This window comes from Pistacia vera, unplaced genomic scaffold, assembly GCF_008641045.1.
Source record: "Pistacia vera cultivar Batoury unplaced genomic scaffold, PisVer_v2 Contig621, whole genome shotgun sequence".
In the NCBI taxonomy this organism is placed as follows: domain Eukaryota; kingdom Viridiplantae; phylum Streptophyta; class Magnoliopsida; order Sapindales; family Anacardiaceae; genus Pistacia; species Pistacia vera.
Genome location: NW_022196470.1, coordinates 42,501 through 60,474, shown reverse-complemented (window position 1 = coordinate 60,474; position 17,974 = coordinate 42,501). Strand labels below are relative to the sequence as shown.

The 17,974-nt window shown below is 35.1% G+C and overlaps 1 protein-coding gene and 1 pseudogene across 1 annotated transcript; one reads left to right on the top strand and one right to left on the bottom strand.

Annotated features, from left to right (window-relative positions):
* The first annotated feature begins 1,449 nt into the window (after positions 1-1,449).
* LOC116110961 lies at positions 1,450-4,622 on the top strand (annotated as a pseudogene).
* A 4,472-nt stretch (positions 4,623-9,094) lies between these two features.
* On the bottom strand, positions 9,095-12,094 carry LOC116110971 (probable leucine-rich repeat receptor-like protein kinase At5g63930). Its single transcript, XM_031397182.1, has 4 exons — positions 11,500-12,094; positions 10,666-10,926; positions 9,691-10,551; positions 9,095-9,581 (listed from the first exon to the last, which is right to left on the bottom strand). Exons 1-4 carry the CDS (start codon positions 11,924-11,926, stop codon positions 9,100-9,102), a joined length of 2,031 nt encoding a protein of 676 aa, XP_031253042.1. The 5' UTR covers positions 11,927-12,094; the 3' UTR covers positions 9,095-9,099.
* Positions 12,095-17,974: the final 5,880 nt, after the last annotated feature.

Below are 17,974 nucleotides of genomic sequence, written 5' to 3'. Positions count from 1 at the left end.
GTAGTTAAGACAGAGATGTGAACCCCAAAATAAATAAATAACTTGGAATTAGGGTTTTATTTTGAATGAGTGAAGTGTTTTGCTGAAGAGAAAGGTGATAACTTCATTCCATTGGGATGTGAAGGAATAGAATTGTTTATCTAGTTTTTGTTTCCATAATTCGAGATAATGAGATGAATAATATTACATGTACAAACTTTGTATTCAAAAGTTAAAACCTTGATGCAATTAATAAGGGTGAATAGTACAGTAAGAAAAGAGTTTGTGTGGTTTGTATGTGTAATATTATTCTTATGATTGTGGACGTAGTTGAGTAAGGATACACTGATATTTTATAGCCAAATATGGATAGTACCATGTTAAGTTACTAATTGATCTAAAAACTCAAGTGATCAAGGGTTTTATACTTGTATTCAGCTCTCTAACAGTGGATTCAACTGTGGAAGCGGAGAAGAGATATTTTGTTTCGGACTTATTGATTTAATTGTTTGCTGCTGGATTGCTCTTATTAAACCATCATTGGTCTCCAAATTAGTTGTTTGGAATTGGAAAAGATTCAAAGGGAAAGAAAAGCTCTGGCCCTAGAGGTACAAGTAGGACGACAAAGGTTAATCACGTTGAAATACGACAAAGTCAATATCCGACATTATATATTATATGCTTGTAATGAAACTCACGTATTAAAAATATATTATATGTGTGAGTTTCATTACAAGGATATAATATATTTTTAATACGTGAGTTTCATTACGAGCATATAATATATCTGATATTATATATTACATGCTAGTAATTAAACTCTGGTCGCGAAGGTACAAATAGAACAACAAAGGTTAATCACGCTGAAATAGAATGATAAAGTCAATATCCGATATTATATATTATTGCTTGTAATGAAACTCACGTATTAAAAATATGTTCTATTTGTGTCTTGTCGTGGTGTGCCATTTGGACCTTGTATTCTTCTATGTCTTCATCCCACTCTCATTCGCCTTGCTTCCCCGCCTTATACTCTTCCATGAGCTCACGTCACTTTTCTGCCACGTCAGCTCATTCCCTGTATTTATTCATACGACAAACACAAGTTGCAGCTCTACTGAATAAATCATTTTTGTCCAAACTCAAAATTAATTCCCTGTATCCAGTTCATTTACTCAACTTATAAAGTCCAAATCGGATATTGACTTTGTCGTTATATTTCAACGTGATTAACCTTTGTCGTTCTATTTGTACCTTCAAGGCCAGAGCTTTTCTTTCCCTTCGAATCTTTTCTTTTTACCTTTTGTCATCTATATCATCTATGTTTTGGTGTCGTTAGAAGTTTTTGTATCTGTTAAGGAAGATAATATGGGCAGCGTTATTACCTCCCTTAAGCGTAAATGATCATTTACCGATAGAGAAATCAGCATCAGATGCAGTGACTCCAACGTAAATAGCAGATATGGCAGCATGTCACAACAAGCATCAACTTCTGTAACTGTGAGTGGTAGCGACAGTTGCAATGAAGACCAAAAGAAGAAGAGAAAGAAGGGCAACGATATCAAGAACAAGTATTCTTTCATCCCTGACAATTTCAAAACCCTTCAAGAGGTTCATAATTCTTTTACTTAATTTTTTTTTTTTTAATCGTTTTTTGGTGTTGACTAAAACCACAGGGATAAGAATTTAAAGATATGTGAAATCTGAGAGGAGCTAAAGTTCCACATGAAACTAAAGATAGAGTTGCTATCTCGACTTTCAGTTAAGTAGTCTAAGATTAAAAGTCTTCTGAACTTGATCTAAGTTTAAAGAATATTCTAAAAAAAATACCCCATGACAAGGATGCTCTTCCATTTTAGTCCCTGCTACATGTCCTTGTTTAGGACTCACTTAACATTGGATAACTTTGGAATCACTACCTAGGAGAATCTATAGTAACACAAACCAACATACATATAAAATTTTCAGATTAGTAACCATCATTTGATATTATATATTATATACTAGTAATGAAACTCACGTATTAAAAATACGAGATTCTTGCCAGTGGTCTTGTTACCCGACATTAATTAGTTCTTACAACGTGACGCCAAATTTCCTAATATTCTACACTGGAAATTCCTTCTCTTTTTACCAATTATTTTTCATATTGGTTACCCACAAATATCATGTTACTTACATATATTAGATTAATAACTATTATGGATTTTTTCAGGATGCTAAGTTTAGTTATAATTTATGCATGTTGCCAATGCCATATAACATCACAGAATTTTGTTGCTTCTTGTACAAGTATTTGTAATCTTTCTTGTCAAATTTACTGAGTTTCTGAAGCTTGAGAAATGGTATTTTCCGTTTTCAGGTAACAGCAGCCTTGAGAGAAGAGCTTTTAGAATCATCCAATCTCATTCTTAGAATCGATTTCACTAAAAGCAATGAATGGACTGGTATACATTATTGTTCCCAGAACATAATCAACTTGAGTGAAATTGAAGTCCTTTTAGTTAAACAAGAGACCATGCATATCTCTTTCTCATATTCATGCATTATATTGGTTTTAGTCCACCTTAAGAGGAACTCAACATTTAAACTTGGAAAAAAAACTTTAATTGCATGACAACTACCAATGAGGACATGCCACGCTAGCACACCTCACATTTTACACGTCTCATAGCTGATTGGTTACAAATGCAACTAATTCTAAAGTTGACACTAGCTCTTATGTAATATTTTTAGCAGGTTGTGCATTTACTATGTAGTTTTATTTAGATTTAAGAAGCAATGTAGCTTGAGATGTATATTGATTGAAGAATAATACATGCTTTATGATTATTGAAACTAATGCATTCATGTTATGATTGAAGGCAAAGTCTCCTTCAATAATCGGAGCCTTCATTTCATTGGAGACACCCATAATCCATATGAAAAAGCAATCTCTAAAATTGGAAAGACAATTGGCCCCTTTGATGAAGACAACTTGATCCCTTGTTTCGGCTTTGGTGATAGTAAGCTCTGATGTTTACTTCTTCTACAAGTTTAATGTTTTGACTCTTTCTTTCATAATCAATAGGATGATTCTAAATTTTTATTTTCTCGTAACAGCTACAACACATGATAATGAAGTATTTAGTTTTCACAGTGATCAAACTCCTTGCCATGGTTTTGAAGAAGTATTATCCTGTTATAGAAAGATAGTTTTGAACTTGCGATTTTCTGGTTAGTTCTCAATGATCATATGAATACAAAGTTTTGAATTATCTGAAAAATGACAACTTTGTAAGTATAATGTATTTGTTTTAAGGGCCAACTTCTTATGCACCGGTGATTGAGGCTGCAATCGACATTGTAGAGAAGAGTGGTGGGTAGTACCATGTATTGGTTATAGTTGCAGCTAGCCAGGTTGAATCTGATGTCCCCTATCTCTGCCTATCTCACAGAAATGTACACCCACTTGTATCATATTTATCAATGTGTTTTCTTTTACTGTGAAGGTTACAAGGAGTGTCGGTACGTGTGTTGGAGAGCTGACTCCACAAGAACAGGAAACAATCTAGTCTATTGTTGATGCAAGGTAAAGTCTTGCTTGGAAGAACAAATTATGTAATTATTAAACCTTAGTTTGTTTAATTAATATGGAATATGTTTGATAATATGTAACTAGTTCATATCCACTCTCTATCATTCTTGTTGGAGTTGGGGATGGATCTTGGGTAGACATGAAGAAATTTGATGACAAAATCCCAGCACGCGAGTATGATAATTTTCAGGTATTGCTTTGCTCCACTGGCAGCAGACAACTGAGCTCAAAAGCTTTATAATTTACATTAGGCTTTGTATTTAAGTCTTCTTTTTGCTTGCAGTTTGTTAATTTCACTGACATTGTGTCAAAACAATCAAGTCTTGAAGAGAAAGAAGTAGCTTTTGCTCTCGCCGCCCTCATGAAGATTCCCTTTCAATACAGAGCAACCATTGAATTCGGTTTACTCATGTAAGGATCAATAAATCTTTAATATTCAATCCAAAAATGCAGAATAAATATTGTTTCACAGAAGCTTTGCATCAAAGACACTATAAGAATGACGTTCTGACTTTTGCTTATGTTGTATTACATTGGACAATAGGCGTACAACAGGGAGAGCACCGAAGATAGTTCCCCGCCCTCCTCCAGTTCCTTACAGTTGTGTTCCACCAGAGCATGTAGTAGGCGTCATTGCCCAGGTATGATAATGAAAAGATACGAGGATATAAATTTTTACATGAGTAATTTGATTGTAGGAAATTATGTTTTAATCAACTGGAAGAAAGGGAATCAGCTAACTTTCTCTGTATTCTGAATCAACATAGGTTTTTTCAATCTTTCAAGTTCTGATAATACTAAGTTATTTTTCTCAAATTTTCCAACTTGATTGTAGGCTTGTCCAATTTGCTTGACTAGTACAAAGGACTTGGCCTTCAGTTGTGGACACATGGTGAGTTGCAGTACTACAGTTGTTTTGGTTTTGGTTTCTCTTCCTTGATAACATGTCTTAATTTTAGTTAAAATTTACCTGGAACTCAAGACTTGTAGAGACTGTGGGTCAAGAGTAACAAACTGTCCCATATGCCGCCAGAGGATCACTGACCGCCTGAGGGTGTATATTTGATGGCTGATCCTTCAAACACATCGACTGCCTGTATTATCAAGGTTAGGTTTGAGAGAAAACAGCATGCTTTCAGGTTTTAGAATTGTGTATTTTTTTCACTGTAAATCTCTGTTTTATAACACTGATTTGTGCACTCGTATCGTATGTCTCTGTTCTTTCTTCCTTTTATTTCTCGAAGGTTTCTGCTGTCTTTATCTTCAATAAAAGATTTGTTATATTATCAGGTTCCATGTTCAAAAATCAAAATAAATAAGAGAAAAATATGTTGAAGATGATGATATCTTGCTGGAAATGATGAAGTCAACAGACGGTGGGAGTTGCAAGATTTTGGCGCCACGATTTGAAATGGTGTTGTGCCTGAAGCTGCAGTTTTTTAGCACTGTTTGAAAGACTTTTGTGATGTTCATTAGTGATGTATTTAGGTGAATTCAGCTTTGATTAAGGAATGTATTTGAAATACTTGTACTTTTATTACTTGTATGTGTTTAGATTAAATTTAAACTTGTAAAATATCCACTGCATTTGGTGATACAGAAGACTGACTTTGTGTATAAATTACCCCTGTTTTTTGAATGCAAAACAGAGCAAAATTTCAGTTCAAATTTTCTCTCTCTACAACTCTCTCACGTCTGCTTTGGTCCTCTTTCCTTAGTACTCTCTAGCTCTAAAAACCAACAATTGGTATCAGAGCTGTTGTGATCTTTCAGGACTTGGAAAAACAAAAACCTCTTAACAAAACTCAACACCATACGTAATCATCTTCATGGCAGCAACTCCAGCTTCACTTTCTCCACCCATCTTCAATGGAGATCAGTTCCATGTATGGGCTGTCAAGATGAAGACTTATTTAAGAGGCCATGGGTTGTGGCAATATGTGGAGGAAGAGAGAAAAGTCCCACAACTGGGGGCAAACCCCACACTAAACCTGTTGGTGCATGATTTTGACACCAACTAAACGCACGTGGGAAATGTTGAGCTGACTCAGAAGACACACGTGTACGGGGGTATTGAACTGAGTAAAAGATGAAGAACGGTATTTAAAGTGGTTCGGATGCTTAAATAAGCGAATCCTACGTCCACTAGTATTGTATTAATATATTTGAGATTAGGTCGCTAAAGAGAGAGAGAGAGAGAGAGAGAGAGAGTATATATGCTATTCCAGAGAGAAATTAGCTAATCCCACAAACAAGAGAGGAACCCTCTATTTATAGTGGGATGAATTGAGGTAATGATTACTAAATCATGGAGTGGGTCAGATTGCCGTGCAAATCCTTCCTTGCGTCTCGTTATTCACCTGCTTGAGTGATTTACTCGATTCTTGCAGGAATTGGACACGTGGATCGCCTTTAGCCTTTCACCAGCCTGGCGCGCACCTACTACACTAGCAGGAGCATGCTGTTTGCATCAGCGTGCGACATGACTTCATCTGAACGACTACTGGACTTACCAAAGCTCTGACCACTTACGCTGACATGGTTCTGCGTCAGCCCTACTTTTCCAGGCATAACAAAACCAAATCAGGATTCACGAAGAGGAGATGTCTAAAGCACGAGGGGCCCTATTTGAATATTTAGTACTTGTTAGCAACACCATAACCATTAATTGTAATAAGAATAACCCAATTCATGAATTGGGTTAAACGATTTTGACTTAAATTTTGAATTTATCATAATTATCTATCCAATAATTTGAAGTTATATATTGAGTAGATATAAATTAAAAAATATTTCTCTTCATCTTCAATCTTAAAACCATTAGACATACCTAAACCTTGTTGTGTGAAAACTTTTCAGTTAGATTAATATTTAATTACAATAATCTAATCTTTTTGTTTTGACATTAAGATATATTAGGACTTTGAGATAATTGTGATGAATTATGCTCATTTTTTTTTTTTTTTTTTTTTTAATGACTGGGGGTATTCGGGCTAGTTTGCGCACATTTCAACTAATCACCCAGGACCTTGGAACTATTGATTGGGTACGTAAGAGCTTCAATGGTCACTTTTATTAAGGGCCGTGAAAACTCAAACTCGGAAAACCCTGTTAGATCATCTTCTTACTTTTTTATCATCAAATCGACTCGAACTTGAGAGATCATGTTAGATCATCTTTTACTTTTTTATCATCAGACCATCCCAATAGTGGTTAAAATTTTATTATGCCGAAATGGTTCTCATTGGCTTTAAAAGGTGTTCAATTCCGCCAACAAATGCATCTACAAATTTTCTAGTACTGGGGTCATTGGGCTAATTTCGAAGTTGAACAAAGTTAGGATCAGCCCAATATTTTAAGACTGAACCCAAACAGAAAAAAAAAACAGTGGATAGTTAATCATGAACACTATTGTTATGTAAATGTACTTTTTAGTAATTTTAAGTTTAAGTTGTACATATAACTTAAAATAGATGTGACTGAATTGGATTGGATTTTAATTTTGTACAAATTGGATTGGATCAAATGAAAAATCTAAAATCCAATATATACTTGGATCGGATTGGATTTAATAAAAAATATTTGTTTCGAACCGAGGAACACCCCTACTGATCTACCTTTCATAAAGTCCCAACCAAATTATTGTAGACCCCATACATCTAGTAAAAAGTTCAACAAAATCCCTAATCATTTTATACCAAACTGGGGCCTCAAGCTCGGATAGGCCCGGCCCGGATTTTAGAACCCGAGCTTGCTTTTTTTAAATTGCCCTAGGGCAAGGCCCACCTGGGCCGGGGTGTTACACCGGTAACTATTCGAGATAGGGTTGTGCACTGTGAAGGCTGCAAAATATGCATGGCAAACAAAATAAGAGGGGCTTACATCATATGGGAAGTACCTGACAGTGGTTGTTTGTTCAACCATCTTCTTGCCATATTCACAGTAATGATAATACAACTTGGAATAGACTGTACTGTACCGGACTCAAATTGACCCACCAAAGAACAAAATAACTGACAAGTGGAGAAGTAATCATCATCCTGTTTGCATTCATCAAGAGCCACATGAAATTAGGATAGAATCCAAGGTTACATTAATGAATAGTCAATACCTGAGACATCGGTTATTAGAACCCTAATCATACTTGTTTAGTATGATAAAATAATGGGTCCTCAACAAAAAAGATTCTTGATTTGCTTTAGAAATGATTTTGTCTGTCTCTGAATGGATACAGGCTGTTCAAGAATGAAGTGTAACGAAACTCCAGGTGTTCATTGCTCTGAAAAATTATGAAGGGTCAAAAGGGGATGATCTTCCCAACATGTTCATGCCAAAATACTCATCTTTCTACAAAAAATAACATGCTATGCTGCAATTGAACTTTTCTGTGAGTATGTTATAAGCTACATAGAACAAGAAACTCCACAGACAAGGAACATTTAAGCTGTAAAGCTATAGGAGCCAACTGGGCAATTTACATATCAGTCAATCGCCATGATTGGTGTCTTTGTTGCTTGTAGCTACCGCAAGTCTCAACAACTTTCATTGTTACAATGAAATGTCACATTTTGGTTAAAATAAGCAATACTAAGTACAAAACCCAATCTCACAATCTTTTCTTATAACCCCAACGTAACAGTTGAGTTGACAACTGTCATGTCAGCTCCCACCACACACAAGACACTAACTGACTTTGACTAGACACGAACAATCGTTTCTTACGGATGAACTATCATTCCTTCACAAGGAATGGTTGTTCCTTATGAAAGAACATATTCCTTCAAAAGGAAAATAGAATAGTCATTCCTTATTAATGAACGATTGTTCGTCTCTAAGGAACAACCATTCCTTATAGATGAACGGCTGTCATGTTTAATCAAAATTGTCAGTTGACGTGATAGTGTCCAATTTGTTGTCACGTTAGGGTTGTAAGAGAAGGTTATGAAATTGAGTTGTAAACGCAGTCTTTTTGAAATATTATCTGTTTGGTTGATTGTGAATTTGAATATTAACAAAAGTGGAATTCATACTGTGATACATACGCATTTCTTATCATATCAGATAAGCTTTCAACAGTCTGAAGTCTGAACAGAGTTTATAGACAATTTTTAAGCTTAAGTACTTTCCAAAGCAATGCCAAATTCTTAGATAAAATAGTTGCACTTTTTGCAGGTTCTAATACTTCAAAATATTAGAAAGGCATTCATCAAGATAACACCATTCCAAAGGCTCAACAAATATGAAGTACAGCTAGTAGATAATCAGTTTCACTGAGATGTACAATGATTAAGAAGTCTACATAAATCTTGGGGGGTAAAATATCAAGTTGCTACAGTTTCATATCACAGATGAAAGAACCCCCTTTTCACTTTTAAGGCTTAGCAAGCCTGCCTAAAATTACATTAACAACAAAGCTTAGTCCTCAGCAAGAAGACTACTAAAGTTCCATCATCAGTGAGTAGTTAGTGCCACCCTCATCCTCATCCCGCCATTACCTACTAGAAACTTGTTCAGGCAATGGTTGAGAAATGAAGTAATGGAAATTAGAAACAACTACTAAAGTTACTTAATTCTTGGACAATCGCTTCCATAGATGGTCTCTCAGTAGGAGACTCGTGGGTGCAAAGCAAAGCGATTCTTGCAAGTTTAGTTGCTTCATGTTCAAAGAACTTTCCATGGAGGTTTGGGTCAATAAAATCTTGGAATTTGCTTGACTCAGCTCCAAGTCGGACCAGGCTAGTGACTTTCCGCTTCCCTGAGAGGACTTGTAAAACAAGCACCCCAAATGCATAAACATCACTTTTCTCTGTGAATCGACCAGTGGTAGTGTACTCGGGAGCCAGGTAACCCATTGCAGCACTGGCCTTCAAGGCTGAGAAGACAATGTCATCAGTAAGAAGGTTAGGCAGGCCAGAATCCGATAGATATGGGTTGTATTGCTGGTCGATGAGCACCTTCCCAGCTGAAATGTTCTGGTGAACAAGAGCAGGTTTGTTCACTTTGTACTTGTGCAAATATGCTATACCTGCTCCAGAAAAAAGAAAAAAAAAAAAAGAATGAAAAGAAGAACAAAGCTTAGATAGTAAATAATATGTATGAAATCTTAACTCAGATTATTTGAAGGGGAAACTGACCTTTGGCAATGCCCTTGACAATAGATACTCTAGTGGACCAATCAAGGACATGGTCATCACCATCCTTCACATCAAGATAGCGAAGCAAATTTCCATTGGAAACAAAATCATAAACGAGAAAGCACTCTCCACGGCCCCTTGAACAACAAAATCCTCTCAACCTAACAATATTCTCATGTGTCAAGGATGTCAAAATGCTTAGTCCCTTCAAAAACTCAGAATCATCTGACTTGCAGCTGGTTTTACTGATGCTCTTTACAGCAACAAGGGACCCATTTCTTAAAACCCCTTTATAGGTCGCCGAAAAGTTACTCTTGCCCAACAAATTTACCTCTGAGAAGTACTGAGTAGCTGTCTCAATCTCTTCAAGATTGAACCTAAAGCTCTGGAAGACTTCTTGAGAAAATCCATTGAGATTCCTACCATCGGCCAGCGGGTCCCATCCATTTGCATACTCAAGGCTAATAAGAGGAGAGCCATTCTTCCTATAAAACACCTTGGCCTGGTCAGTACTAAGACGGCTATCAGAAACATCAAATGCATTCCCAAGCTTCTGTTTTCGGCGACGATAATGTGTGAAGGTCAGAATTCCTATAGCTAATAAAGCTATGGTTCCAACGATTACACCAACAACAACAGATGCATGATGAGATTTGGATGGATTTGAGCACTGAGTTTGATTGCAAGGCAACCGCAAATCTGCTGTCTCTGGTATGTCTCTTGTTGTACCCGTTGCAAAGGGTTCAGGTCTACTAGGATTGATGCTACTTGAAGCACTGCAAGCTTTTAACGAGTAAAACCCAACGCCACAAAGTTCCAGATTGTTTTCATATAGGAATCCTTTATTCAGTCTCTTCAGAGCTTCATAAACCACATTAAAATAAAATCAAGTTTCAGTCAATTTTTTCTAGATATAGAGAAATTATCAACAAAAAAATAGAATATATAAAAGGTAAGCTGTAGAAACTTGATTACCAGGAGGCACATTGCCAGAGAGAGTATTGTTTCGAATGTCTAAAACTTTCAGAACAGGAGCATCAGCTAATTTTTGGGGGATTGAACCGAAAAAGTGATTGAAGCTCAAATCTAGCCTCGTTAACATACTCAAATCACCTAAACTTGCAGGAATTGCACCAGTGAGTTGATTAGATTGGAGAGCAAGAACACTAAGCTTCTTTAAGGAACTTAGCTCGGTGGGTATGCTTCCTGTTAACTGGTTATAACAAAGCTGCAACACTACAAAGCATATGCAGAACCCAAAATAAGACTAAGGTTGAATACAAGTTTCAAAGTTTCAAAGTTTTCAGAGAAAGCACACACCACTGAAGTTAACCAAAAAAATGAACGAACATATATGGAACATACAAGTTTCAGTCTTCAGAACTAAGCGTCCAGAGAAAAAAAAAAAAAAACTTACTTAAGTTCTATACTGTTTGACTTTTCAGAAGAAAATATTTTACATTGATTCAAGGCAAAGAGTTTATATTGGTCAGATTTATAGTGGAATAATTTACTTATATGTATACTCATACCTTTTATCAGAATACAAACAGAGAAATTTTTTAGACTGTTTTCAGGTTCATCAAACAGTAAAGGAAACCTTGAAGATTATCAACTTGAGCAAAATAAGAACATCCATTTGAGAGACAGAATAAGAGACTGGCTATTAAAATAAAAGAGACCAAATTGTATCAAAACAAGAAGAAATATATAAAGTTCAAAACTTTTAACAGAATCCAATACTAACCATGAACAAGAGAATAAAACAATATAACTCAGATTATATATTAGACAAAACCAGCAACTAACCTTGCAGGCTGCCCATGTTACTGATCTCAGGAGGAATATCACCGGAGAGATTGTTCACATTCAAGTACAAATCGGTAAGCTCAGTCAAGTTGGCTATTTCACGTGGTATATCTCCATACAAAGAGTTATAATGCAAGTACAGTCCAGTCAAGTGCTTGAGGCCGGCAATAGCTGGAGACACCTTGCCATACAAACCCTTTCCTTGCAAAGAGATGTTGGCTACTTGGCCCTTCTCGTTGCATGCTATTCCTTCAAACGAACCATCACACGGCTCACCATGGATGCTCCATGAAGAGAGATACCTGCCTTCCGGGTCTAAAGATGCTTTCATGTCCATGAGTGCTCTCAGCTCTGCGTTTGCAGAAACCACCCATGTTTGGATCATGAGGAGAACAAGCAGAGAGAAGAGAAATAGCTTAGAACCCATGTCTGGTTTTGGTTCAAAAATGGCAAAAGATATCTTCGTGTCTCTCTGGTCAATGTTTTTCCTTAGCTTTTGTTTTGCCTTTCTCTCTCTGTCTTTCTCTCCGTGTTCAGTATTCTCTCTTTCTCTGTGTATGACAAAGGGAAAAATAGTGTGGAACAGTGGAAGAGACAAAGATGCAGAGTTCCATACTTTCTCAGTGGGAGTCTGTACTCACTATATGGGAAAACTCAAAAAGAGAAAGAAAAGATTTTTGTTCTGATTTTTCTTATTGGACTGAATTACAATTTAAGATGGCCGTTGGATTATTAGACTTTTCTAATGAGCATCGGATTTCGTAGAGGTTCGGTTGCATGTTAGTAATTTAGTTCAGGTGATGAAGAGAATGCGGACTTGGGTTGACCATGACTGTGTTTGGCAACTCCTGTAAAGGAAGTTTAAAAAGATATTTTTGCTGCATTTTATAAATTAAAAAAATAAAATAAATATATACAAATTCAAATTTTAAATTCTTTGCTAATATAAATAATCTTATATTTCAAAACATATAAATAAATAATAAAACATAGGGTCCACGTTGTCGTTTATGGATGGTCACTGACGTAACCAACAGGCGCGTGTTTATAGCCGCCTCAAACCCGAGATGCCAAGAGAGTAGTTTGAATTCAAAACTTGTTGATCCTCTACACACAATCTTACGATAAGCCCTAGCAGCCCTAGGATCATTCCGTTAAAAGTGATGAAGGTCAAAAGAAAACTAAATATTGATGATCAAGAACTGTTGATTTCCATATAATCGGTGGACATGAGGGTAGGTAATGAAAATAAATTCAAATAAAATGCAAAGTAACGAGGATTGTGATTGGGTAGCGGTTGGACTATATGCATTCATTGATTTGGATTTTAGAAGGGGACCGAGCTAGTTTAATGTCAGAGACTGACAATACCGCTACAAGTCTACTGTCTGTGTCTTAATGTCCTCTTTATGAGCTCTAATATTCTGTTATTCGTTATAGTAAACGAAATTGTTTTTTTTTTTAGTATAACCTAAATTTAAGAATGTGATTAAATATTTGTTACATTATTTTATGTTATATAATATGATAATTTCTCTAATGTTACAAGAAGTTGAGTATTAAAAAAAAAAAAAAAGACAGCTGTCCTCTTTGACGACAAAAGGGAGATCGAAATTTTAATTAGCCATAATTTTGCTTTCTAATACTTTTTCATAAATGTTTAATTACCCACAAATTTATAGTATTATTATGTTTTATTAGTATATATCAAAATAAAGTTCCCACCCAAGGTTTGCCTTAATGATATTTTTTCACCCAAAAAGTTTTAAAATAACACTTTTTCACCCAAAATTTATATCTCGTTAATATTCAAAATACACTTTACTTTCTTAATCGACGTTTGACAAGTTACCAAGAGTTAAGATAAGAGGAGTTTTATAGAATGAAGGTCGATGGATCGAAGGATGGTAACCGTTTGAATATTCGCCTCTAAAATCAATTGGAAATCAGTTAAGAACAAGAAATTCTGACTTTACGATGACCGATAATTGATAAAAAATTAGGTACTGGAGTGACAGGGGTTTTGTATTAAAGAGATAAGAGGTTTAAATGATGGTGACAGAGTGAATTTTTACCACTAAAATCAACTAGAATCAGCTTTGGATAATAACGGAATATAAACTTTAGATAAAAAAGTGATATTTTGAAACTTTTTGGGTGAAAGATGTCATTAAGGCGAACCTTGGGTGGGAAAAAGTCGTTTGCTCATCAAAATAACTATAAGCTAGAATAACTCTAAAATAGATTTTTAACATCAAATTACATTCTTAAATGAATGGAATGAAATGACAACAGAAAGACTACAATTTCACTCACTTGACTTGGTACTATTTTTGTATTAGAGTATCTGGAAAACCTGACGTGATGTTGAAAACTGTGATAGCACAAAACTATAGGTTAAAAGAGGACCACATTGGCCAAAAATTTTCATGAAAGAAAGAATAAATGGAGCCACGGGACCCGTAAAATATTATTACTTATCAATTCTTCAATATCTTGTGGCTCTTGTCATCTTAAAACATGGGATGTACTGTTCAGAATTACTTGATCAGACATTTAATTCCGCTTGGACCGACATAGCCACAATTTTAGTTGGCTTCCATTAATCATATCGACACAATCAATGTAGCCAGTTCATATAAATACTACAACCCCATTTCAGCTTCATAATCTAGTTGGCTTGTCAATTTTGAGTATAACAATTGAAAAAGAAAAAACATGTAAGAAATTAAGGATGTTCATCTGCCCAAGATTGTATACGTTCATTATTTTTAGGTTGAATGATTTGATAAAGACTCTTAAATGTATTACTTAAGAGGTCTAAAGTTTGAGTTTTTACTCAGTTGCTAATAAATATAGTCATTGTAATTTTTATTTAGTTGATAGTTACAGAGTTTCAAATGATTAATTGAGGTACGTATAAACTGGTCCGAATACCTCGTCATAAAAAAACGAAGAAAAAAAAGATTGTACACATTTGTTATGTTTACATGTAATTATCGTTTGTTAACTTAAAGAGAGAGTTAATAGCATTTCTCCCTCTATGGTTTCGGTGTTTAAGATATTCTCGATTTCTCTCCCGATAAAAAGAACGTAACGATAATATAAGGATTGTAAAAAAATTGATAACACCATCAACATGTTTCTAAGTGTTTTATATATGTTCAAAACCCCGTTAATTTATGGTTGAATTTGTGTTAATCTATTTTGGGGATTAACCATGTTACAAGATAGTATCATTATTGGATTGACCCTTTATAATCATTCAAATTTATAGCCTAAAAAGAAGAATTTAAGGATTGTGAAAATTTGATTAACACGTTTTGAAGCGTCCTAAAACTTGTAATTCTAAGACAAGTTGCTTATCTTTTTTCTTGGACAGAAGAACAGATTCCTCTACAAAGACAAAGCTCAGCTTTGTCATATGCTAGCGTTATCGGGCTTCGAATATCTGGGGTTGCTCAACACTATTGTTGTAACCCATAACCTGTTTGTGAGAAAAAGCCTTATTTAACTTCAACCGTCTTGGGTATAACTAAAATAACAAGAACAACCCAAAAAGAAGGTTTACTGGAACATAAATTATTGGGCAGTGCTTCTTTTTAGGTACAGATAGATCTCGGTTCTGCTAATGCTATCCATTGTATTTGTAGACCTGAGTCGGTCAGTGGCCTCGCCTGACCAGTAGCGATGCCAACAAAGCGGTGGATCGATATGAAATTATTTTATACATGAAGTGCCTTGAAGGATCTGTTCTCTGCTTTGCATGCCTCAACCCCTTTTTTCAAACTTTTCTCAGTCCCTTTGCAGATAGACAAGGCATCTATTCTTTAGAAAATTCCATCACCTACTTTTCAATTCATTCTACTTTTTATCAGTAAACATATTTATTGCATTATTTAAGCTACGAAATATCCCATTATTAAAATCATTTATCAGCTTCGAGGAAAAACCCCGAGGTGTAAAACCTTAGAATAATACTACATCAATAACCCTTTCTCTCATAATCCTGATGTGACAGCTTACAATTGATCAGTTTACAGTTAATTAATAGGACCCATACGGGATTTATGTGAGACCTGTTATGAACTGACCAATTGTGAACTGTCACGTCAAGGTTGTGAGAGAATGTTTGTGAAAAAAAAGTTGTTAGTATTATTCAAAACCTTATTGTTTCTTGGTTTTATATACCTAGAAGTATTATTTTGTGATATGTCTACATAATGGGATTAATTTAAGAGTAGGGAGAGGTCTGTTTTTGACGGTTGGTTGGATTAATATTTTTTTCTCCTTTTGAAAGTGCTGTGGCCCTTTTACGAAGCATAGGGTCAACATCAAATGGAGGAGCATCTCTTTTGTTAAAAAAAAATGGGAATAGAATAAAAACAAAGCCAAAAAAGAAAGGTTATAAAGGAGAGAAGAGAATGGGTGGCTGGAGTGCTACCTACAAAAGAAAAGGAGTTGATAAAAAGGGGGATTCATGGAGCATAAAGTTATTAATGATGGATGGATGGCACTTAGAAAAACCATGTATATTATTTGTGCCCACACTCTTTTGGGACTTGTTTACTTTACTGCACTTCACTCATCAATTTATTGTTCTTTCCTGTATGATTTGGATTTCAGTCAGACAATCACTACTGAGACAAATTCATAAAGAAAGAAGGGATTCAATGTAGCATTACTAACAGCACCCCTTTCAGAAAGAGAAAACCCCACATATAACTTTGCTTATTTTGATTGATGATTGATTAAACTTCTGATTTGTTTAAACTGTTTGTGTAATTCTGGGAATTAATGAAGCTAAATTGGTAATTGCATGAACTGGATGAGATCATTCATTTAGTTCAGGAAGCATGTCTATTTATAAAAGCAAAACACATGCATTTGCTTTATATTCTTCACAAAAAAGGGGAAGCAACTAGCTAGATAGTAACCGCCCTTGGATTACCGAGTAGTTAAATAGGGATTCTTAGTGTATTACTCAAGAGATCTTGAGTTCGATTCACCTCGGTTACTAATAGGGATGATCATTGAAGGTTTACCTAATCGTTAATTTCAGGGTCTTAAAGATTAGTTGAGATGCGTGTTAGCTGTACTAATAGGGATGATCATTGAAGGTTTACCTGATCGTTAATTTCAGGGTCTTAAAGATTAGTTGAGATGCGTGTTAGCTGGTCCGAATACATCAATAGAAAAAAAAAAAAAAAAAAAACACCTAGCTAGATAGCATGGGGTGAACCCTACATAAAAGAAGATCGTATTGATACCAAATTCATATTAACAGATGAATTTCAAGGTAATATAGATATATTATTTAGTAAAATTACCAGATTTAGTTGCTGTCTTTATCAGTTTTAGGTTGTGGTTTGCAGCCATTGAACACAAAGTTTGCTTCATATTAGAAGGTAACGTGTTTAATTACGAAAACCAATGTTGTCCGATTTGTATTAAATTTGCAGCAAATTAAAATAATATAACCTGACAAACTGTCAAACACTAGCTTTTTCTTTTTCTGGGAAGCAGGATCGCTCTGGCTGCTTTATTTTCTTAAGCATTTTTACTTGGCTTAATTAACCGATAAAGATGTTGCTGAGGTGTATAACGAGAAAATAATCACTTTTAATTCTTTTTCTTATTTTATTTTAATTTTTTTCAAATAATTTTATGGGCCTTCCTAATATTTACCTTAAAAGAAGTATCCGCTGGGTAAATAAGTGATCAACTAGAATTTTAGGGTATATTATTCAAAAAGTCTCAAGTTCGATTTACCTCGACTGTTAATAGGGGTGATTAATAAAACTTTTACTCATGGTCAACTAGGACTCTTAGGTGTATTACTCAAGAAGTTTTGAGTTTGATTCACTTTAACCCCTTATAATGGTGGTCACTGGAGCTTTTATCAGATTAATAATTTTAGGATCCTAAAAAATTAGTTAAAGTATGTATAAACGGGCTTGGACACTCTCATCATCAAAAAAGATATTTACCTTAAGGACACAAATGCCTCTATTGTTTTAGACTTACAGAAACGGCAAAGCAATATTGAGTTGAAGGATTTATATACTGTACTGCCATATTGGGCTGGCAATTCAAGAAGTGGCCCAATGATGGTGGCTTAAGGGAATCGGACTCAAATGTCTATTAAAAAACAAGTGACCGACATGGATCCAAGCCCATCATTGATTTGGGATTCTCTGGTCACGACCTTCTCTGAACAACGCAACCGAAACTAGTTGGACAAGGTGATCGAATTTAGTTTCAGAGGCTTGATTTGAACCATTTTATTGCTGCATTGAAAAGTTCAGTGTATAAATTGATTAAATTCTGTCTTCAGTACTCCTTTTGTATACTTTATATGTGCATAGAATAACTCTTCATGAACAATTATAATGCTTTATATACGTCTTCACTGATGCATACCTTAGGAAGATTATACGCAAATAGAGTTATATTATGTACTCAATCCCGATAG